The sequence below is a fragment of the Canis lupus genome, chromosome 36, assembly GCF_048164855.1.
Source record: "Canis lupus baileyi chromosome 36, mCanLup2.hap1, whole genome shotgun sequence".
Taxonomy (NCBI): Eukaryota; Metazoa; Chordata; class Mammalia; order Carnivora; family Canidae; genus Canis; species Canis lupus.
In genome coordinates, this window is record NC_132873.1 from 1,969,809 (window position 1) to 1,994,138 (window position 24,330).

The 24,330-nt window shown below is 53.0% G+C and overlaps 1 protein-coding gene across 1 annotated transcript in view; it reads right to left on the reverse strand.

Moving 5' to 3' along the window:
* Nucleotides 1-21,896: 21,896 nt before the first annotated feature.
* The window catches only part of ACSL3 (acyl-CoA synthetase long chain family member 3), a 65,787-nt gene continuing 63,353 nt past the window's right edge, over nucleotides 21,897-24,330 (reverse strand). Inside the window, exon 16 of the mRNA XM_072813387.1 lies at nucleotides 21,897-22,618. Within this exon, the coding sequence (XP_072669488.1) occupies nucleotides 22,461-22,618 (158 nt within the window). The 3' untranslated portion in view covers nucleotides 21,897-22,460. The remainder of the gene's footprint in view (nucleotides 22,619-24,330) is intronic.

The window sequence follows — 24,330 nt, forward strand, 5'->3', positions numbered from 1 at the left end:
TCTTTTCAGTTGTTTGGGGTTTTGGGGGGTTTTTTTTTTGTTTTTTTGCTTTTTTTTTTTTTTTTTTTTTTTTTTGTCCTCCCTTCTGAACCTCTTTCCCTGCAACTTTTATCTGCAACCTGTTCGGTAAAGATGAGAGCAGCCCACTTTCGCAGATGAAACTGAGGGAAGGCTCTTTCCCCCCAGTGAGAGGTGGCCTCCCTCCATGAGCACAGGCTTAGCAGACCTACGCAGGACGGGGAACTGCTGTCACCATTCACACGGTTTTATCGTCTCTCCATTAGCCAGGTTTGAAGTCAGAGATAGTCTCGACTCTTCTGTCTTTTCACTGTCACCCTGAAATTAAGAGCGATTAACAGACAACCATTACACCAGGACAATATTCCACATCTGCCTTTACATTTACCTTTCATAACGTGAGCTGTACATTTGTTGGGTGCGTATGTCCACACTCCACACGGCACGCTTGGAATCTGTGCAGGTTTTTGTTTATGGGTAAAGCTATTAGAGAATGATAGTGAGGACGGGGAAAAACGAGTGGGGCGAGGAGTCTCAGGCCAGCTCACGACATCCTGGGGCACCTGGGGAGGACGGGGACAGAGGGTCTGAGCGCAGGAGGCCTCGTGGGACCCGCTCCCCGCCCTGGGTGGTGCCCAGCGTGCTCGTGTCGGGGCGGAGGCAGGCGGAGGAGCTGAAACCTGGCCGGAGGTTGTCCCGGAGGCCTTTGGCGCCCTTTGACCCAGTGCAGAAGCCACGCCTGTGAGCGCAGGGTCTCGGCAGGGCAGGCGCCCCCGGGCAGGGAGCAGAGCGGCTCCCGCAGGGGCCCAGCCGCACCCACAGTGGCTGCACAGCGGCTCCCCTGCCCATGGGGAGGGCCAGCGGGCACCCGGAGCGAACCGGATGGACGCCAGGCTGCCCCGACGGTTACAGCTGAGCTGCCTGTGCACGAATACCCTCCACGTGTGTCGACTCAGATCACTAACAAGCAGTCACTCCACCCTGTTTAAAACCTAGCATGCACTCCTGAAGCCTGACTTCTGCACAATGACAAAATGGTGTCATCTTGTTTTCCATTTAAAGTCTAAAATCGTCTGTGGCTTCCTGGAGAACGTGGTGTCCAGGCATCGGGGGTGGGGGGAAGCCTAAGGACAAAGACCCAGACATCTAATGGCCCAGGGTGCTCCCCAGGAGCCATCTCCACACTGAGCAGTGGGGGTACCATCATGAGACCAGATGTCCTGGGCCGTTTTTCCAGCTGCAACCAGACACTGGTGCAGGCACTGCCTCTCCTGGGAGCACCATCTCGCCACCTGTCCAACTGTGGAGCCCTTGGCCATCGTCAAGGTGTAATAAGCTGAGGTGGCTTCCAAACTGTCAGGTGGGAAAGACCGTATCTGAACACCCGAAAAGTTTCCAAGCCCTTCCGCCGGAATGTCACGGCACATTTCCCATCACTTCATTTTTAAAACTATCTAAATGGAAGAGAGCAGTGGAACTCGATGGTCCTCCTAGGACATATATTTGCTAATTAGAAGAGCATCTACACAGACCAGAGAAGCAGCGCTAAACACATCTTCCAGATGCAGGATTCGCAAGTCTAGGGCCTGGAGTATGCAGACTGATCCACCGGCCTGGAAATTCTCAGGACCATACGGTTCAATCCGGCTTAAAACCTACTGTGCTGGCCTAGGCGCCCAACCGCCCAATCACATTACCCCAAAGCACCAGGCCCCGGACACCGCGATGGGGGCATCGGCAACCCCCCTCCCCCGCCCAGGAAACACTGCTGGGTTTTAAAGTGCAGTGAGACCCGTAGGGCCATCAGGCTGGAGGCAGTCCGGACCATACTGTAGCTCCCAAAGACTCGTCACTACCCGAGATGATCTTAAAGTCCTTAAAATACCTTGGAATTCCCACGCCATAATGGTCAGCAAATTCGGTGTTATGTATATTTCTCTTTTTTTTATTAAAGATCTTATGTATTTATTCATGAAAGACACAGAGAGAGGCAGAGACACAGGCAGAGGGAGAAGCAGGCTCCATGCAGGGAGCCCGATGGGGGACTCGTTCCCAGGACCCTGGGGTCACGCCCTGAGCCACAGGCAGACGCTCCACCGCTGAGCCCCAGGTGCCCCAGGTTAGGTATATTCGGTCCCCGAACAGTTCCTCCTTCCCACCTGCCCTCCCGGTCCCACTCCAACCACAGTATCCTCGTCCTCCTCTCACCCCCACCTGACTTCTCCCGGGCCCCTGATCTGCTGGTGGCGCCGCAACCTCCGCGCACAGGAGCTCACGTTCGGGATGGGGGAGGCCCCTGATGCAAACACAGGTCTGCAGGTGCTTCGCCCCGTGCAGTCCCCGCAGCCGTGCAGGCGGCTTCCGATCCGCAGGAATAACCCAAAGGGCGGAAGCAGACAGAGCTGAGCACCAACACCGCCTTGCTCGTCCTATCGAGCTTGCGTGGCTTCCAAAGTATTTGTTGAGCAACTTCTATAACCAGGCCCTGTTTCGAGTGGGGAGGACTCGACAGGGAGCAAAACAGAGTCTGTCCTAACGCTCTGGAAGCTCCTGGAGGCACTGAGGAGCCAGGTGCACCAAAGGCTCTTACAAACAATTGTTGAAACTCGCCCTACATCGCATGAAGATGTGCAGGTGGGATAAGAACACTTAACAGAAATGTTAAAACAGAAAGTTGAAACGTTCAACTTAGTCGGGGCCCCGGAGGGCTCAGGGGTTGAGCATCTGCCTTTGACTCAAGGCGTGACCCCGGGGTACTGGGATCGAGTCCCGCATTGGGCTCCCTGCTCAGAGGGGAGCCTGCTTCTCCCTCTGCTGTGATCTCTCGCTCTCTCTCTACCTCAAATAAATAAATACTATCTTTTAAAAAAATGTTAAACAGAGAGGGGGAAGCAAGCAATACAGGGAGGGATGTGGAGGCCAGTTGAGAGCGGTTCTTAATTACTTTAGATAAAAAAGGACGAGGACAGCGAGTGGGGAGGACAGTCTAGCCCCACAAGCAGACAGAACCTACACAGCAAAGTCCCGCCTTCTTCCCGGGTTTACAAGTGAGGCGGGCGACCTACAACTGGCTGGAGAAGCCCCAAGGTCCCTCCGAGCGAAGCGCCAGCATGCTCAGCATCCGGGGAGAGCTGGGGATTCTTCTCCAGGCCCCCCAGGATGAGCCCCCCACGGGCCCATTCCCGCCTGGCCCAGACAACGGGGTGACCGTCGGAGGCACCAGGGCAAACGCAGAGAAGAAAGGACCAAAGGCAGAAAAAGATGCTGACAGGTGCCCGAGGCTAAGGGACACCACTGGCTCTTCAACAAATGATCACGCAGAGCAAACCACTTCTGATGAGCCCGGCGCCCGGGGCAGGTTTCTGGGATGCGGCACGGGGATGGGCTCCTGTGCGAGCGCTGCGCCTCCTCTTGATTTCTTTCTTTTCTTTTCTTTTTTTTTTTTTTTTAAGATTTTCTATTTATTAATTCATGAGAGACACAGAGAGAGGCAGGGACACAGGCAGAGGGAGAAGCAGGTTCCCTGCGGGGAGCCTGATGCTGGTCTTGATCCTGGGACCCCGGGGTCACACCCTAGGTGGAGGCAGGTGCTCAACCACTGAGCTCCCCCCACCCATGGGCGCCCCCCTCTTGATTTCTCTAGCAGGTCAGCGAACAGCTTTCTCAAGACACCCACCCATTCTTCCCTGCTGGGTGTCTCCTGCTAGGCTTCTCCCCACGGTGGGCAGGGGGCTCCCTGAGGCACCAGGCCACTTCACCTGGTTTCTGCCCCAGCTGGAGCCTACGGCCACCAGACCTCCGCAGCCGTGGGGGAGCAGGTGTCCCCGCAGCCGGAGAGGACTCCAGTCCCACCGAGTCCCACCGTCGGGAGCCTGAGGCCTCACTGCTTCTCTGAGACAAGTAAACATCAAGTGTTTAAAATTCAAGCAGCCGTCTGAGCCCCGCGGCGTAGACAGCAGGCAGCAGAGGATGCGGCCGGAGCCCAGGGCAAGAGACGCAAGGTCGCGCTGCCCTGGGGTCCCATTAGTGGAAATACAACTTACAGGAAGGTAACGTCCTTCCAAGATGTTTGGAGGTTTCCTGGGTGATCATAAAAGTGCTGGCGGGCAGGCGAGGTTTTCAGAATATACGGCGGCTGCCCGAGAGCAACCGGGTTGGCGATGAGGCCCCCGTGGGCTCAGGAGCTTTCCTCGCCTCCTTAGCTGCTAATTAAGAAACCAGCTGCGGGTCAGGGGCTTGATGTTACCTGATGGGCCTCGGCCAAGCCTCGGTGGCGGTGGCCAAGAGCACTGGCGTGTTCTGGAGTTGATCTGGAACTGGGTTTCCTGCGGGGATGAGCTCGGATCATGTTATTCTTCCCCGGAGCCTCTCCGCGGGCGCACGGAAGCCGCAGCTGAGCCCCAGGAATGAAGGCTTGGACCCTCCCGCATCCCCGGACCGTAGCCCACCAGCCCCCACCAGCTCAGCCGTCCTCGCCCGCACTTGGGTGCTGACTGGTAAGACGTGCGAGATTTGCAGGGCCAGGCTGCGGTGTGCCCGCTGCCTCCATCGCCACGATCACGTTAAAAGCTCAGAAAGGGCGGTGTACCAAAGGTGTTAAGAAAATCTAAATTTCAAGTCCGGCAGATCTGGTTTGACAGCTCACTTAGCCCCACACCAGCCTCAAGTAAGCTTCTTAACCCCTCTGAGCCTCCCTTTTACTCATCTGTAAAATGGTAGCAACGACAGTACCAACTCGTGGGTGCTTTGAGAATTAAACGAGATAAAGCACGTGGAAGGTTTAGTGCTGTGTCTGGTTCCTCCTAAGTGCTAATGGAAATGCCTTTATTATTCTCTGAAAACATCTTTCTAGTCAACCCTCTTTCTTTATAGAGTATAAACCACTTTGCAGTCATTGTACCACCCAGCAGGGAAAGAAGGGGTCTCTGCATCTGGAGGAAACCACAAATCAGATGGTCATATGTACAGATTTCTACCTTCCAGCGTAGAAGGCACTTTTTGATGGAGGCTGGTCGGGATCTCACAGGGAGCCTTTAGGCCCACATAGGACACATTCCTTGTCGCGCATCATTATATGGTGATAGTTCCAAAGTAAACCAAGATCGTTGAAGAGTGGTCCCCCATCAGTCTTGTTCTTTCTACTGCTAATGGAGAAGGATCTCTGAGATTGATGCCAGCATGTTGCCGCAAGAATAGACAGGGTAGGCACAAGGCCAACAAGGGATACCCTCCAAGCCGGGTGGGATTCACCAAGTTTGCATCATCATTAATGAAAAATGGCTGCAGCTGCAGAGCCATTCCTGGGAAACTCTCGGCTTTGCCCATCCCTGAAGAATAGAGTTATCCAGCCTTGCTTACCACACTCTGAAGGGTATGATATGAGAGATGGGCATTTCTTTGAGGCTGACAGACCTCAGAAGAGAGAAGGCCTGAAGTCGCATCACTTCAGGTGAATGACAGGTGCACATCAATACACAGAAACCACTTCGGAAAGCAGAGTCCCAGTCACTGGTTCTGACCTAGGCTGACCAGGTCGTCTGACACTGAATCATGGACCCAAGCACCAAGGGTGCTGAATGCCTGTGTTCACGGCCAAGACAAAGGGGAAGAATAAAAGAGAGAAAGGCAAAAATTTGCCACATGCTCAGCAGAAGTCATCCTAAAACAAAAAGCCAAGATATCGTTCTCAGCTGTCCCTCTGCTTTCATCTTACCATCTTCATTTAGATACCAATTTGTTGATTTTAAAAATGGAAAGTCATGGTCATCAAGTTACAGAACCTCATCCTTGTCTAAGACCTAGAACTCCTTCATGTCTATTAAAATTGGGCAAATAACTGCCAGATGCCAATGTGGAGTCCAGGGCTAGTCAGAACCACGTGGGGAACACTTACAAATTACAGATGCCATGAGGTTTCCCCACATGGACCGAGCTAGAAGTGTAGGGGTGGACCCATTTACTTAAGCACCCCGGTGATTGTGATGAGTGACCAACTTTGAGAACCCCTGGAATAGGCCATTTCCATGACCAGCTTTACAGAATTTGCACCTAACACCAACTCCTCATTAACAGTCTTTCTTATAATTCACCAATGGGGAGCTTGCCTCACAAGTTCCAAGAAGAAAATGTGACACCAAAAGCCAGTCCCTTCTACTTATCCAGGGGTTTTCCTGCTCCTTTCCTGCAAAAAGTCCCTTCCAACAATAGACAGAGCTAAAAGGCAACCTACAGAATGGAAGAGGATATTTCCAAATGACGTATCCCATAAAGGGTTGGTGTGCAAGATATCAAAAGAGCTTATCAAACTCAACACCCAAAACATAAATAACCTAATTAAAAATGGGCAGAAAACATGAATAGACATTTTTCCAAAGAAAACCCACAGATGGCCAACAGACACATGAAAAGATGCTCCACATCACTCATCACCAGAGAAATGCAGATCAAATCCACAATGAGACACCCCCTCACACGTGTCAGAATGGCTAAAATCAACAACACAAGAAGCAACAGGTGTTGGAGAGGACGTGGAGAAGAAATCCTCCTGCTCTGTGGGTGGAATGCAAACTGGTGCAGCCACTCTGGAAAACAGTGTGGAAAAAAAAAAAAAAAAAAAGAAAAGAAAACAGTGTGGAGGGTCCTCAAAAATTAAAAATAGAACTACCCTACCATCCAGCAATTGCAGCACTAGGGTGTTTACCCAAAAAATAAAAAAATACTAATTTGGAGGGATACATGCACCCCGATGTTTACAGCAGCATTATCTACAAGAGCCAAACTATGGAAACCGCCCAAGTGTCCATCAATTGATGAATTAATTAAGAAGATGTAGTGTGTGTGTGAGTGTGTGTGTGTGTAATGCAATATTATTCAGCCATTTTAAAAAAAGAATGAAATCTTGCCATTTGCAAAGACATAGATGGAGGTAGAGAGCATGATGCTCTTGCAGAGCAAGTCAGGCAGAGAAAGACAAACACTCTATTGTTTCACTCGTGTGTGGAGTTTAAGAAACAAGACAGACAAGCAAAGGGAGAGAAAAGAAAGAGGCAAACCAAGACACAGACTCTTGACAATAGAGAACAAAGCGATGGTCACCAGAGGGGCAGGGGTGGGGCCATGTGTGGAATGGGTGATGGGGCTTCAGGAGGGCCACTTGTGATGCACCCCAGGTGACATGTGGGAGTGTTGAATCACTATCCTGTGCACCTGAAGTTGATATTACATTGTATTGTCAACTAACTGGAATTTTACTAAAAACTTAAAAAAAAAAAAAAAAAAAAGGCCCTTCCAAAGTCCTAAGGCCTTCCACTTAACCTGGCCTTTCCCTTGAACTGTATCTGGACATCTCCCCTCTGAAGTGGAATCCAACGACCCCTTCTCATGCTGAACACGTTTCCTGTTGAGAGTCTTGTAAATGCAACATGAGTTTGTCCTCTGACCGTAGTGGCTGAATGTCCAGGAAAAGAATCACTCCCATAGGTGCTCAGTGAAATTCCTAATGAGCCCGTGGAGTGGCTACTGCTTTAAAGTGAGAGAGAGAGAGTGGGAGAGAGAGCGGGAGAGAGCTGTATTTCAGGTGTGTGTGTGTGTGTGTGTGTGTGTGTGTGTGTGTGTTGTAGGGGAGAGAGATCTTGAGTCAGATTTAAGCAAAGCAATAAATTAATCTTTTATTCCAACAGGGGAAAAACAATCTGACCTTGTATCTGGAAGCGGGGTCAGCAGGGGGGAAGACAAGCTTCTCTTTTAACTTTTCAGAGCGATGCCAGGGGTGGGGAGGCTGGAGAGGTGAGGAGGGCAGAGGAGTAGTTTCACTTTTTAATCCCAGTTTTTAAAATGGTATATGCCGTGTATTGTGGGGCCTCAACCTCCTGAAATCATCTTTCAAAGGAAAAAAAAATGCTGTAATCTCTAGTCTTCCTTTGTGGGGAAGAAAGATGTCATGGAAACCACGCCTGTGCCTAAAACTGTCTCCTTGGCTCCAGATCTGGTGTCCACGCAGAGGCCTTTCATCAAGAATCCGGAGCCTGACCCCCGGCCCCGGGCCCACCCAGCCTCAGTGGCTCCCGATACTCTACCCGAGCCTGAGAGTCACGTTCTCCAGAAGCTTTTTCTCCCCTTTCCCCCTGAACGGTGGCCCCTGGGACCCCGAGCAGCGGGCTCGGCCCGGAGGCAGGGCTTTCCGGAGACGTTTGGGTGGGCCCGAGCGGGAGACGCGGGTGAGGGGTGTCGGCGGTGCCGAGCTAGGTAGGCCCAAGGGAGGGCAGGGCAGGGCAGGGCACCTGTGCTCACGGCAACCCCTGTGCCCAGCTGCTCGGGGGAATAACCTTGCCTTTGCCCTGACGCATCTCCTCCGCTCAGACACTCATCCCTGATCCACCACCAAAGCCTGTGGACCCAAAATACACCCAAGTGGGACCACTTCTCCCCACTTCCCTGCTGTCACCACTGACGGCCTGGCTACCATGGTCTCTCTCCTGGAACCTTCCCTGGCCTCCACCCTGGTCTCCCCACTTCCACCTCCAACCCCTCTCAAAACGGCGGCCAGGCCACGCCACCTCTCCGTGGGGACTCCCCCAAAGGCCCCTATCAATCCCAGGGGGAGAGCCAGAGTTCTCACAGCATCTTCACGAGCTTTTACATGATCCACCTGCTTCCAAGTCCCCCCCCCCCCGCCCCCGTCTACGCCAACAGTGCGTCTACGACTCGTGCCCCACCCCTCGGCCCCTTGTGTCCGCATCCACACGGGCCTCCTGGCTCTTCCTTAGTCTGCCGGACACAGTCCGCCTTTGCGGTGCCTCTATCTAGAAGGTTCTTCCCCTGCAATCCCCACAACTTGCCCCATCAACCCTTCAGGTCTTACTGAGATGTCACCTTCTCAGAGAGGCCGTTGGTGGCCACACTCCGTAGAGCCGCGGGCTTCCCCGCTGCCTGCTGCCTTCCTGCCCCGCAGCGGGCAGCTCCGCCTGGCGAGCTGCTGCTTCTTAACTGCCCGGTTATCTGATCCTCCCAACGGGCCGCAAGCCCAGCCCTGGGCTCGGTTCTCCCCTCGCTGCGCCCGCAACACGCAGCAAGCGCTGTCCCCACAAAGGCCCGGGCTGAAGGACAGCCGAGCCCCCGGCGGGGCATCGAGATCCTGCAGGGCCAGGGGGTGCTCGCGTGCCCTGCTCGGTGTCGTGCTCTCCCCGTGCTTTCCCTTCTCCCGGACCCTGGTCCCTGCATAGAGCAGGTGCGAGATGAGGAGCTTTCATACAAAATAAGTGAAATTGCTAATTTCATTTAATTTATTGGGAACTCGATGTATTTTTAATCAGATTTTCAGTCTGAATGCTTAAAATGTCAAAGAGCATCTTTGCTGGGCCAAGGCTCCCCCCACCTCCCTCTCCGGCGCACCAGCCACCGACTCCGACCGCCAGAGGCCACCAACGGCCGGCGACAGGCAGAGCACGGGCTTCCCGCACCATCTTGTGGCCGACGGGGGAGCGACACTGCTGCGGGCTCTGTCCCGTCTGCTCCCTGCTCCGGGCCCCAGAGCAAGGCCACTTCTCTTCTCCCCATTCCCCGACGTCCGGAGCGCTTTGGGTCGGGGATTCTCATTCTTTTTCAGGGAAAAAAAAAAAAAAAATGGAGTGTCCTGGTGGCCCAAAGAGAGACCAGCAGGCCCCTGTGGCTTGGAGTCTTCCCACATGGCCCCTTCACCCGCACCCTCGGCCCTGGGTTGGGAGGCACCGAGGGTAGCGTCGGTCTCTAAGATCCGTGTCCTGGGACGTGTGACGTCACGGGCAGCTCCCCAAACTCATCTGCGGGGAGTTCCGACAGGTGCCTTTCATTCCACAATCAGAACTCAGACTTTTTTTTTTTTTTTTTTAGATTTTATATATTTATTCACAGGAGACCCAGAGAGAGGCAGAGACCCAGGCAGAGGGAGAAGCAGGCTCCCTGCGAGGAGCCCGACGCGGGACTCATGCCCAGGACCCCGGGGTCACACCCTGAGCTGAAGGGAGATGCTTAACCACTCAGACACCCAGGTACCCCCAGAACTCAGGGTTTAGATAGAAATACTCCCAGGAGAGGTAACAACTTAAAATTTCCAATCATACCCACCTACAGACTGGTGTGGAAGGGTGAGGCGGAGGGGAAAGGTCTGAAGGTGGACACCAAGGAGCAAGGCCTGTGACAAGGAAAGCCAGCAGAGCCTCTAAATTCGGCCCCACACCCCTCACGTTGTGTCCCCCTCCAGTGGCCTCTGCTTAGCAGGGTCTCAGGGCTCCCTCCCTCGAGCATCCATCCAGGAATAGGGATTAGGGGGCAGGGGAGGTCGCAGGGGGGTCTTCACTGGTGAGAATTCTACGTGAACATAACCTTGAGGCGGTCCCATTACTCCCAGGAACCCCAGACAGTACTGGCCACCGCCACCCCAAGTTGTCCCCGGGAAAGGCTGCAGATGAAGAGCTATGATTTGAAATTAGCCCATGAATTGTCTGTTAGGGCTTGCACTTCTGACATCTGAGAAGGTTTCCTGAATCACGTTGGCCAAGGTTGGGGGATGGTTTGTGTCTGTGACATCAATAAAGCAATGAAAGAAAGCATGTGGAGTTTTCAGACCAGTGAGACTTTAGGCCACAATAGCTGAATTCCCATCAAAAGGAAAAGGGAAGAGAATAACCATTATTAAGAACCTATTTATGGAGAGGTATTACATACCTTTTCTCTATTTTTTTAAAGATTTTATGTATTTATTCGAGAGGGGGAGAGAGAGTGCGTGCTTGCAAGGGCGCAAGTACAGGGGTGGGGGGAAGCAGATGCCCACTGAGCAGGGAGCCCGATGTGGGGCTGGATCCCAGGACCCTGGGATCACGACCTGAGCAGAAGGCAGATGTTTAACTGGCGGAGCCACCCAGGGGCCCCTCTGTACCTTTCCATCTAAATTAATAATTCTCTTCAGAGGCTCTGTGACCGCGGGCCACTCACTTAACCTCTCTGAGCCTAGGCCTTCTCATCCATAAAATGATGCTGATGCTGTGAAGAACAGTCTGATGGTTCCTCAAAAAGCTAAATACAGAATTATTGTAGGACCCAGCAGGTCCACCCCTGGGATGCACCCAGAAGAATGAACGCGGGAACTCAGACGATCATCTGTACACCAAAGCGCAAAGCAGCATTTCTCCCCATGACCCAAAAGGGGAAACAACTCAAACATGCGTCAAGAGAGGACTCAGCGCCCAAAATGCGGTATCAACATACAGAGAATCATTATTCAGCCTTAAAGGGAATGGAATTCTGATGCGGGCGACAAGGGGAGGAATCCTGACATGACACGAAGTGAGATGAGGCCGACACGAACATGTGCGATGGCACCTCTAGGAGCAGCGAGAATGGGCAAGTTCAGCTCATAGGGACAAAAAGTAGAATAGAGGTTAGTTACTAGGAGCTGGGGAGGGAAACGGGGAGTTAGTGCAGCGGGGGGCAGAGTTTGGTTGGGGAAGATGCAAGAATTCCATCAACGCACAGTGGCCACGGCGGCTCACGTGGATGCACCCCGTGCCGCAGCCCAGTCCACTCGAAAGTGGTGCAGATGGTAACTTAGCTGTTAAACGTATTTCACCACAACAGAAGCAATGGGGCTGAGTTGCTGCCCCAAGCCAAGGCTTTCCTAGCTCTGCATCAATCTGTGTCCTTTCCGCCATGTCCTCTCATTCCAAACGTTCTGAACTGTGGTTCTGTTGAGGATCAATCTGCAAAAAGTGTGAAGAGATGCCAATTAACTGGGTAGTTTTCTTGGTCCCTGAAGCGCGAAAAGGAAAAATAGTGCAATGGATTTTTTTCCAAATATGCAATATTACTTCTGGCTTTCCTCCGGAGCTGATCCCACCCCAGACCAGCTGTCTCCCCGGGGGAGGGGGGGCGGAGGTGGGAGGGCAAGGCAAGCAATTTCTCTTCTTCCTAGTTTTGATGAGAAAAGTCTCCACAATGTACATTTTTTTTCCTACTTACAATGTAAAAGGATAACTTTTTCCTCCAATGCTAATTGAGATGGAACATTCCAAGACCGAGAAAATGTCATGCTTTAGATGATGAGTAAGCTGGACATCATGGGAATGACAGTTGCAGGACACAGCCATTTGCCAAAAATGTGACCTATGGGATTTAAGGACCATGTCACGCTGCTCTGCTTGGACGGTTTTTATTTGGATGAGATTAAACCACCAATTTAGTTTTCTTTTGAGGGGGAAAAATGTTCCGAGAAAACCAGGGTGTGTAGAGGGGGCTGTGCACATGCAAGTGGACACACACTCACATGCTCAGAGCCAGGCAGAAGGAGGGAGAGGTGGCCCCTAACTCAGAGAACTCGGGAACTCACAGAGGAAATAACCTAGTCTTCCTAGTGAACAACAACAATGACAAAAAGAGCAAGAGAGAAAGGGAAAGGAATAGTTAGAGGCCCATGTTACGCTTCCACCTGGAAGAAAAGTGAGCCAAGGGGACTCTAGCTTTGAAAACAAGTTAGAGAATATGAATCTCCCCATGCAGGGCATTTACTCTACGGTCTTGTCACGTTCCAATCCAGCGAAAGAGCGTGGTCAAGACTAAAAATATAAAAGGTCACGAAACGGAGATGCAATTGGCTCTCCAGATGTGTGAGAAGTCCCACTGGCGAGGCTGGAGAAAATTGTAACACAGGACAGAAAGCGGTGCTGTGGCTCTGCTGATAAACATGTAGTGAGCACACACCACCCGAAGGATAGCGGGCCAGGCTCCAGGAGACGACGACTCAAACACTGTCCCTTCCCGGTGCTAGATTCTAATCTACTTTATGTTTTTCAGACATTTAGTCCCATAAACAGAAAACTGCCCTGATCCGAATAGCTAAAGAACTAGTAGAGAAAACAGGAATTCCAGTCTCGATGGAGGGTTGAAGGCGTGCTTTTAACGCACCACCTCCCCCCCTTCCTGGGTTCTCGCTAAAATGGAAGCAAGGAAATGTTAAAGGGCTTAAGCCCACGACAGTAAAGACAAGAAAAGAAGAGCTGTTGCTGAGGCGAAGTCAACAAACACCTGGAAAGACAGAGGCTGGGCGGAGGGACGTTAAAACGAAGATGAAGGGAAATGACAACCTCGCATCTGCATGGAAGGAAGGACATTCCGGAAAATAAGCCAAACCCTCTGATGAGGTTCAGAACTCAGACGCAGCAGGCACGTCCAGGTAATGAACTGGACGGGGTCTGAGAAACAGCTGCCCTGCTCGCTGCTTCTGCTCTGTCCGCGGCCCCCCTCTAATAGTTAGATCGCAAATCCAACGGCGCCGCTGGGAGCACCTCTGCACTGCGGCTCTTCGGCCCCTCCACCCCGCAGAGGCAAACTCCTCCAACGGACGGGCTTGCCCACATACAGGATCTTTTTACTGCCTCACATCCTGAATGGACCCAAGGATGACGTTTCAGGATAGAGATTGTAATAGTCACTTTTTGAATGATTCCCACCAATATAAAGAAAAGCTGGATCGTGCACAAGAACTCAAAAAATGAAAACTCTAATTAGCAATTGTACTCAGAAAACAAAAATAGGATGCTATTATATACAGAAAGAAGAAAGTCATAGACCAAAATAAGAGCTACTGAAAATTTTTGAATTATCGCAAACAGAAAATTCATTACAAGGGTTGGGAAAATAAAATCTCTATGACTTCCCGAACATCAGGTCCCAAACTCTCAAGAGGTTATAAAAACAAGGAGAGAGTAAAAATAAGAGACCTGTAGACTAATCCATGGATCCAGTATCAGCTAATAGGAGTTCCAGGAAAAGAGACCGGGAAGAGAAGAAATTGTCAAAGAAATGATACAAGACAGTTAGAAGTTAGAGGTGGGAATGAGGAGTCAGGTCGTGAGGAAAGATGTCACAGCCTTGTGACATGCTCAGCCTTGGAAGACATGTAGCATTCTTTTTTTGTTTTTTCTTTTTTAAGATTTTCTTATGTATTCATCCATGAGAGACACAGAGAGACGGAGACGCAGGCAGAGGGAGAAGCAGGCCCCTGGGGGGACCCGATGTAGGTCTCGATCCTGGGACCCCGGGGTCATGCCCTGGGCTCCCGGTGCCCCAATGTGCAGGATTCTGACCAGTGAGAAGCCAGATGTCAGTGCTGAGTAATCAAGGGCCGAGGTGTGGCCAGGGGTGACGGCCGCTTCCCCAGCACGTGGTCTCCAGACACAAAGCCCCTGAAGGGGGACTGGATGGAATCCAGTTGTGAGGAAACAGCCCGCAGATCTACAGATGTGCAGGCCCTGAGCCTGGGACAGAGGGACGCGAGCCTGGGACAGAGGGACGCGAGCCTGGGACAGAGGGGTTTGAGCCTAGGACAGAGGGACGTGAGCCTGGGACAGAGGAATGCTAGCCTGGGACAGAGGGGCCTGAGCCTGGGACAGAGGGACGCAAGCCTGGGACAGAGGGACGCAATCCTGGGGCAGAGGGATGCGAGCCTGGGATAGAGGGATGCGAGCCTGGGACAGAGGGACGCATGCCTGGGGAGAGGGACGTGAGCCTGGGACAGAGGGACGGGAGCATGGACAGAGGGATGCGAGCCTGGGACAAGAGGACGGGAGTGTGGAACAGAGGGACTCGAGCCTGGGACAGAGGGACGCGAGCCTGGGACAGAGGCACTTGAGCCTGGGAGAGAGGGACGTGAGCCTGGGACAGAGGGACATGATCCTGGGACAGAGGGACGCGAGCCCGGGACAGAGGGGCCTTCACCTGGGACAGAGAGACGTGAGCCCGGGACAGAGTGGTTTGAGCCTGGGACACAGGGATGTGAACCTGGGACAGAGGGACGCGATCCTGGGGCAGAGGGACTCGAGCCTTGGACAGAGGGACGCGAGCCTGGGTCACAGGGACGGGAGCGTGGGTTAGAGGGACGCGAGCCTGGGACTGGGCCCCACGTGTGGCTCTGCGGGTGGGGTCGGGCAGAAGTCACCCAGCGCCCCGGGCTGAGGGCATCGCCGGGTCACCCCGGGCCGGGGGGGGAGGGGCTCGCGAGGAGCAAGGGGGCTGGCGCTGCTCCGGCTCTGACTCCCGCCAGCACCTCGCTCCGCTCGCGGCAAACGCCCGAGGGTCCCCGAGGCCTCTGGGAGAAGCTGGAAGGTGGGTGCAGCCTCGGGGTCAGGCGGCGCCACCACAGCCCCGCCTGTTGGCATCTTCCCTGTTGCAGCGGGGGCGCAGGAGGGCGGGGGGGGGGGGGCTCGCAGGGGCAGCGGGGGCGCAGGAGGGCGGGGGGGGGCTCGCAGGGGCAGCGGGGGCGCAGGAGGGCGGGGGGGGGGCTCGCAGGGGCAGCGGAGGCTCAGGAGGGCGGGGGGGGGCTCGCAGGGGCAGCGGGGGCTCAGGAGGGCGCGTGGGGCGCTTCCAGGGGCAGCGGGACGCCGAGAGGGACTCAGGGGCAGTGGGGACGGAGGGCGGGGCTTGCAGGGGCAGCGGGGGCGCAGGAGGGGGGCCCAGGGGCATGGGGCGCAGGAGGGGGGGCTCCCAGGGCAGCGGGGCACGCGCCCCCTCAGCTCCCGCGGAGGCCAAGGGAGGGCGGGGGGCAGCCCGCTGGACACGCTGCCGTCGGGGTCCGCGAGGTCCCCGAGGTCCCCGAGCAGCCCCGCGAGTCGGGGGCCGGGCGGCGAGCAGCGGTGCCGACCGAGGAGGAGCACGAAGGCCGCAGGCCCCGGGGGCAGCCCCGGCCCCTCCCCGGGCCTCGAGAGTGCGGGGCGTGGGCAGGGCGCGGCCGAGGGGCTCGGGGCGCACGAGCCCGCCCCGGGTCGGGGAGGCGCCGCACACCCGCCTCCGCCCGAGGCCCACGGAAGGCCGCAGAGTCCGGTCCGTGGGTCCCGCGGCGGCGGCTGCTCGTCCGGCGGCGGAGGGCGGACGGCGGGTCGCGGGGCCGCCCCTCGAGTGGGCGAGGCGCCCTGGGGGGACGGCGGCGGCCTGGCGGCTCGGCCTGCGGAGCTCCCGCTGCGGCCCGGCAGCCGCGCTCCTGGAGCCCGCAGGTGGTGGCCGAGGCGGTGACCGTGACCCGGGCCGTGGCCGTGGCCGGGACCAGGTGGGGCACGCGGGGGCGCCCAGGGAGGGGCCCGCAGCCCGGGCTCGGAAGGCACCCGGCCAGCTGGCCTGGAAGGCGGGCGAGCGGGACACGGGGCGGCTGTGTCACGGGGCTGGCGGAGCCCAGGTGCAGCCGTCGCGGACCTCCGTGAAGCTCAGGAGTAGGGCCGGGAGCTGGGGCGGGAGCTGGGGCGGGAGCTGGGGCGGGAGCTGGGGCTGGAGCTGGGCTGGAGCTGGGCCGGGAGCTGGGGCCGGAGCTAAGGCGGGAGCTGGGGCGGGAGCTGGGCTGGAGCTGGGCCGGGAGCTGGGCCGGGAGCTGGGGCGGGAGCTGGGCCGGGAGGTGAGGCGGGAGCTGGGCCGGGAGGTGGGGCGGGAGCTGGGCCGGGAGCTGGGGCCGGAGCTAGGGCGGGAGCTGGGCCGGGAACGGGGGCGGGAGCTGGGGCGGGAGCTGGGCTGGAGCTGGGCCGGGAGCTGGGGCGGGAGCTAAGGCGGGAGCTGGGGCGGGAGCTGGGCTGGAGCTGGGCCGGGAGCTGGGGCGGGAGCTGGGGCGGGAGCTGGGGCGGGAGCTGGGCCGGGAGCTGGGGCCGGAGCTAGGGCGGGAGCTGGGCTGGAGCTGGGCTGGGAGCTGGGCCGGGGAGCTGGGGCGGGAGCTGGGGCGGGAGCTGGGCTGGAGCTGGGCCGGGAGCTGGGCCGGGAGCTGGGGCGGGAGCTGGGCCGGGAGGTGGGGCGGGAGCTGGGCCGGGAGGTGGGGCGGGAGCTGGGCCGGGAGCTGGGCTGGAGCTGGGCCGGGAGCTGGGGCGGGAGCTGGGCTGGAGCTGGGCCGGGAGCTGGGGCGGGAGCTGGGGCGGGAGCTGGGCCGGGAGCTGGGGCCGGAGCTAGGGCGGGAGCTGGGCTGGAGCTGGGCTGGGAGCTGGGCCGGGGAGCTGGGGCGGGAGCTGGGGCGGGAGCTGGGCTGGAGCTGGGCCGGGAGCTGGGCCGGGAGCTGGGCCGGGAGCTGGGGCGGGAGCTGGGCCGGGAGCTGGGGCCGGAGCTAGGGCGGGAGCTGGGCTGGGAACGGGGGCGGGAGCTGGGGCGGGAGCTGGGCTGGAGCTGGGCCGGGAGCTGGGGCAGGAGCTGGGCCGGGAGCTAGGGCGGGAGCTGGGCCGGGAACGGGGGCGGGAGCTGGGGCTGGAGCTGGGGCGGGAACTGGGCCGGGAGCTGGGGCCGGAGCTAGGGCGGGAGCTGGGGCAGGAGCTGGGCCAGGAGCTGGGCCGGGAGCTGGGGCCAGGCGGCGGCAGCATTGCGGGGAAGGCCGGGTGGCGTCGGTCCACAGAGGACGGAGACAAGGGGCCGAGGGGAAGCTGCCTTGGAACCCCCCACCCCAACGCCTGCCTCGTCTTTTTTGGATTGACGGTACTGTAGACATTTTATTTCACTCCTTATTACTGTATTCCTGGGAAGGGGCAGGCTAACAAATTCACAAGGGGCTCAAAAAGCATATGAAATTATTGCCGAGTCATCAGGGAGGAGGAGGGGGAGGCAGGGAAGGACGCCGGGGCGGGAGACCCGGCAGGCCCCACTGCCCACGGCTTTCCCCCTGCTCCCCACACATTAGCTCCACTTGGGGAATGAAAAGAATCCCCAAAGCCCCCGGGTCCTCCGGGACTTAAATTTACCCCAGGAGTCAGGATGCATAAGTTCCAAGTAAAATAGCAATGGGCCAGCTTGCGGAACTTGTAGGGTTGATGGCCCGCCCGCGACCCGGGGCCTGGCCGAGTGGGAACTTCTCCCCAAGAATGTGAGCAAGGTAAGGGCTCCTGGTTGTCACGGGATTGTAGGGGGCCTGGGGACTGACCTCAATGCCCAGTAATGAAAGTGATGAAAGACGCCGTAACACAACCATGCTGCGGAGTGCTATGTGGCCACGAGAAAGATCGATTTATTAATTAGAGCAATTTCTGCACGCAGGCGAAGCAAGACCCGGGGCAGGTGCTCTCGGCGTGGAAGGGGCAGGCCGGCCGGCCAGGCTGCGGCCAGGCTGCGCTAGTGGGCTGGGGCTGCTGTCACAAGCACGCACACTGGGAGGCCTACACCACGAAAGCCTATTTTCTCACTATTCTGGAGGCGCGGAGACTGGGAGCAACCCGCTGGCAGGTTGGGCTTCCCCCTCCGCTGGTCTTCTCACCGACCCCTGGTCTGTCTCCATCCCCTCCTTGTGAAGACGCCAGCTCCACTGGATCTGGGCCCACTCTAATGACCTCACTCTCATTTAATCTCCTCTTTCATCCTCTTTTTTTTTTTTTTTTTTTTATTTATGATAGTCACACACACACACAGAGAGAGAGAGAGAGAGAGGCAGAGACACAGGCAGAGGGAGAAGCAGGCTCCATGCACCGGGAGCCCGACGTGGGATTCGATCCCGGGTCTCCAGGATCGTGCCCTGGGCCAAAGGCAGGCGCTAAACCGCTGCGCCACCCAGGGATCCTATTTTCAAATGCAGTCACATCCTGAGGCCCTGGGGTCAGGGCTTCGAGGGGTGAACTATGATGCCAAATTTTATGACTGCAATTAACCTCAAATAGAAGGGTTTTTGTTTTGTTTTGAAAGCATATCACGATGGGGACGGGACCACAGGACATTGGTACAATCCACCCACGGGGTTGGTCGCGCCGGGGAGGCGGGGAGGAGGGATGACAGGACAGCACCCAAAGGCTAGAACCAGAGTCAGAAAATCAGCCAAAAGGAAAACAAAAAGGGGCCCCTGGGTTTGTGAGCGATCAGGGCAGGCTACAACTCCCACAAGCACAGGGTTAAACGAATGCGTGACACCTAGATTTAGGACTGCGGCGCTTTTTGTTTCTGCCACAAATTTTTTTATCCCCTCTAATTCAGGCTACAGGAGTATTTTAAGCGCAGAAAATATTTTGTCAGCACTTGATTTTAAATGCTGACAGCAGAGCATCAGTATAGTCAGAATCGTGGTGGAGGGGGTGCCGCGGGGGAGGGGGGTGCTCTGCCGGTTAGATGAGGGCAGCTGCCTTCGGCTCAGGCTCAGGGCTTGATCCTGCAGGGAGCCTCTGCCTGCATCTCTCCTGTTTCTAGTGAATAAATAAAATCCTCTAAAAAAATCTTCAAAAAAAAACTGGAAAGAAGGCATCAGAAAGGGTTAAGAGAAAGGGAGAACAGAAGATGCTACAGCTAAATGGATTAAGAACAGAATTTCTAAAATAAGTTTTCCTTCAAATGGATTGGCCAGGCCCAGAAAATTCCCCAAACTCATTTTTTAAAATATTTCAAGAATGCCAATTAAAGTTTGATTTTATTATAGAGGTTTTATTTGAAAAAAACAAAATATTGAATTTTAAGATCAGAGGCTTTTTACATACTCTTTATTCTTCAGACTCGATGTCAAATTACAAATAAATAGTCCCTACCACGTGGCTACCTTGCTCCTTGATGACGTACACTTCCTCAGGCAGAAAACCACGATAACCAAGAACACATCAAAGGGGAACTTGCAGTGAATAAGCAGCTGTACAGTGTAGAGAAAGGACGCACTACATCTCAGCGTGGTGCAGTGTGCACACCTGTTACAAACGGGTCCCCTTCACATCAGACACGCGTCATTCTCTTAGAAAAGAACTCACGCATCAGAGACTTAAAGTTGTATCATAGGGAATAATTGCTTTAAAAACTATAAAATGGTGTGTATTTTAGCAGGAAAAAAAAAAGTTATTCCAGGATAGTCTAGCTTTAAACATTGCTGAAAAAAATTGCAAGCTTCAGAGAACACCATAGTATTAGATGTTACTTAAGAACAAAGTAGTACTGGGTGGCGCAGCGGTTTGGCGCCTGCCTTTGGCTCAGGGCGCGATCCTGGAGACCCGGGATCGAATCCCACGTCGGGCTCCCGGTGCATGGAGCCTGCTTCTCCCTCTGCCCGTGTCTCTGCCTCTCTCTCTCTCTGTGTGTGACTATCATAAATAAAAAAATTAAAAAAAAAACTTTAAAAAAAAAAAAGAACAAAGTAGTACTAATAAAGTTAAGGAGACCACTTTGTTTTGTTCTGTCAGTAAAAACTTTAATAAGGTTGAATAAAACTTTATGTAACTTGTTTCCAGAAAACAAGTTCTTGGGACTCGTTCTGTTTAGGATCTATGGGCTATATTCAGATGTATTACATTTAGCAACTCACTTTGGCATTTTTCCAGGTTTTCCTCCCCAAGCATCTTCTTGCCAGAACAGTATTTTAATAAAATTATCGTTGTTGGGTGGTGTTTTGGGTTTGGGTTTTTAAACGGTTTCTTTTGGAAAGGGTAATATTAAGATCGCGTTTTTCAAGTCACTCAAGACGGCTTGGGTCAGAGAGTGATCTGTGGGAGAAAGGGGAGCATACTTTATGTACCCTCACACTCTGCTGTGACATCGGACACCTGGCATCTGAGATTTTAGGACTGAAAAGAATCCTGAAAAATGGGACTGGATGCAGATTAAACCAGACTTAGTAGATGCTTCTGAAAAGAAACTCCTATCCAGAATCAGTGGTAAGCTGGGTATTCCTCTGATGCTGTCTCAAGTCACAATTGTGTTCTTTCTCCTTTGAAGCCGTTACCTTTTTTTCTAAAGGGAGCGTCTCAAAAGTCATCTGAAAGCAAACAGTTATTCTAAAGATAAAGCATGAAAGAAATTCTCCACCCGCCCTGACTTTAGAATCCCAACATCCCGACAGAGAAGCTCCGTTTCATCTTTCGTTGTTTTGCTTCTTGGCAGCCTTCCCAAACTTGATGAAAATTTAAACGATGACAAGGAGAAACACACTCAAAACATATTACAAATATACACAAATACGGGAAAGTTCAAGACAGACACTACACTGCAGTATCTCCAAATAAGATGTGAGCGTGGCATGGCCAAAAGCTCCAGGGCCCTGGGTCTCAGCACTCCCATCCTGCACCGATGGACATTCTTCGCTTGTTGCCGGTGCCTCTCCATGCTGACTGGGAATCAATAACCAATAGGACATAAAAAACATGGTACCTATGATTTTTAAGTCTTGATTCGAACACATCTTCGTTGGTGCAGGCATAAATACTCTCGATCATGCTCAAGTAAGACAAGCAACACAGGTGAAGAGACTTTCTATGTAGGTATCACAGTGCTTTCAGAATCATACATTGTTTCCACAGTAACATAAAAATCTACAGATTAAATCTTAACTCACCACGCGGTATGAAGTTAAATTCTCATGTATCTTAGTAAGAATGCCAGTGTCAGAAGCATTCTCCATGTTCCCACGTTCTAGTGTAAAGGCTGTTCCATAGAAGGGGTCAGGGGCTTTTGTAATAAGCTGCCAACTGACACTGACACACACACCCCAGTGCAAACTATCAAGGGAAAGAATCCTCATTTTGAAATGAGATACAGGATTACACATCTAGAATATCATATAGGGGTGGATAGATCTGCCCATAAACTGGTGGATCGTAAATATCGGCAACTCAATGTACATACAGTTGACGAATACCCTTCTAGCCTTTGCTGCTTAAAGCCTACCCTAACTTTTAGAATTGCTTCCAACTTAAAAAAAAAAAAAAAAAAGGCCATCTTCCTAGTTTCAGAGCTAACCTAAGACCCTGAATGCTCTGAGGGCAGGCTACTGGACACTAGCTGTCCACGGTGCTACACTGGCTGGGTTTCCTTCTTTACTATTGAACATAACCTCTAGTGCTATCTTGGCCCCTGCAGCCCCAACCGAACTCCCATTTTTTTTCCCCAATAAAAAATATATAGAGAAGACGCTGTCAGGCATATATTCACAAGGTCTCAACCTCTTAAAACATAAGTATGGGTATATTTATTTCTCTCAAATGCATACAAGACAATAATTACACAGCAACAAATCTTTTGTTCAACAATGATTTGATTCATAAGCATCTGAATTTACATAATTTCACATCCATACCTTTGCATTTTTAAATACTGTAAGTAAAAAAGCCCCCCCAAATAACCAATTCTTATATTTTCCTATTTATCCCTCTATACATCCAAACTTTAAAAAGTTACAAACTGAACATTATACAGAACATATAAATCATGTTTAAAAACTTGAGGTTTTAAAATCACTGTTCCCCAAAATGATTCAGAAAGTCCTCATGCTGACGAGTGCAGTCCTAGGTGGTAAGGTCAGTTGGAAGGGGGACGAAAGAAGAGCCAGACACCGGTTTGCTGTCGTAATGTTTTACTAATCCTGTCAGTAAAAACGGCGACGTCATGAGAAGTAACAGTTTAGGTTTACTACGAGGAACGGGGTTTGCCTCACAGGTGGAGACATGCACTTCAAGTATTTTCCTATTTGATCTGAGCTCCCTGCAGCAAGCGAGGCTGAAAGAGAACAACTATTTTCTTCCATACATTCGCTCAATGTCCGCCTGGTAATGTGTTTTAAGCTCTTTGCGTTTCAGCTTGAAGGCATCTGTCACCAGACCAGTTTCGGGGGTCCACGGTTCCGGGCTCAAACGAATTTTTACTGGAATTTCGAATTTTTCTAGACTCGCTGGGATGGTAGAAAAGGAAAAAAAAAAAAATGTAACTGCAAAGGCATGAGAAATGTATGATTCTTAGTATAAGAATTCTTAGTATAAATTGTGTAACTTCTCCACTCTTTGAGCACCCAGCAAAATGCACATCTTGTGAATCTCACTTCTAAATAACCCACCCCTCGAAAGGAGAAAAAAATGAGTGGGAAATATCAGAAAGGGAGACAGAACATGAGAGACTCCTAACTCTGGAAAATCAACCAGGGGCGGGGGAAGGGGAGGTGGGCGGGGGGTGGGGGTGACTGGGTGATGGGCACTGAGGGGGGCACTTGGCTGGATGAGCACTGGGTGTTATTCTATATATTGGCAAATAGAACACCAATAAAAAATAAATTTACCCAAAAAATTAAATAAATAAATAACCCACCCCTCAAAAGTTAGAAGTAAAAAAAGGGAAAGAGAGAGAGACATGTGTGAGAATTATAATAGCAAAATACTTGTTTAAAAAATCAACATGGCCATCAATGAGTGGTTATGATATAGGCAGAAGATGAAATAATTCCACCATTAAAAATGAGTTCCAACTATGTGGTACATATAGGGTGTAAAGATATTTGCAATATATTGTTGGGCTTAAAAAAAAAAAGTTCTTTTTTTAAAAAAACAGATAAACTATATGCATGTAGGTGTAGGAGGTGCCGCGTATACACGGAACTATAAACTGTATACCCCTAGGGCCTAAGAGCCACGATTAAGGAAAGGAAATGTCACACACCTATGTTTGGAGTTTAGTACAAGATTACTTGAGAAACTAAGAAATAATCAAGTTTAAAGAGAATCAAATAAATAAATAATAAATAATAAATAAATAAATAAATAAATAAATAAATAAATAAATAAATAAATAAAAAAAAAAAAAAATCTTGTCATCGAACCAGAATATTCCGTATAAGTTAAAGGAAAGAATGTGCGGGGCAGCCCTGATGGCACAGCGGTTTAGCGCCACCTGCAGCCCAGGGCGTGATCCTGGAGACCCTGGATCAAGTCCCACGTCAGGCTCTCTTCTCTGCATGGTGCCTGTTTCTCCCTCTGCCTGTGTCTCTGCCTCCCTCTCTCTATGTGTGTCTCTATGAATAAATAAATAAAGTCTTTAAAAAAAAAAAAAAAGAAAGAAAGAATGTGCGCTCACCACTGTTCCTAATGTGAGCCCCAGCAGACTGTCCAGCACAGGGCTGGAGACGGGGTGCGGGGTGGACCCAGGAAGGGGAAGGAGGTGTGGTTTCTCCAGCATTCACTCGACAAATATTTATTGAAAAAGATTACTGTGTAAAGTGCTTTACTAAACACTCTAAAAAACACAAGAACAAGTTTCTGTTCTCAAGCGGTGGGCAGTCTAACGAGGATAAAGGGGTGCACACCCAGCCATGATTACACACTTGCTCACTGCAGTGAAGGCCCTGGTACCCTGGGCGCCAACACATCTATTAACCCCAACTTGTAAACACACAGATACAGCAAGGTTTTCTTCTTCAAAGACTAACCTTCCTTCAGGGGCGCTCCCCGAGCGGGAAATTCACTGTGAGCAAAGGCGGCGGGGCCTGACCCCACACTCAGCGGGCACAGGAGCCTGGGGACTAAGGAGTGCCCTGCAGACCTCGTTGGAGGCTCTGAATCTCAGCCCGCTCGGCACTGCCCTCCAGGACCGGACTCAAGAGCGTGGCAGGCGTGA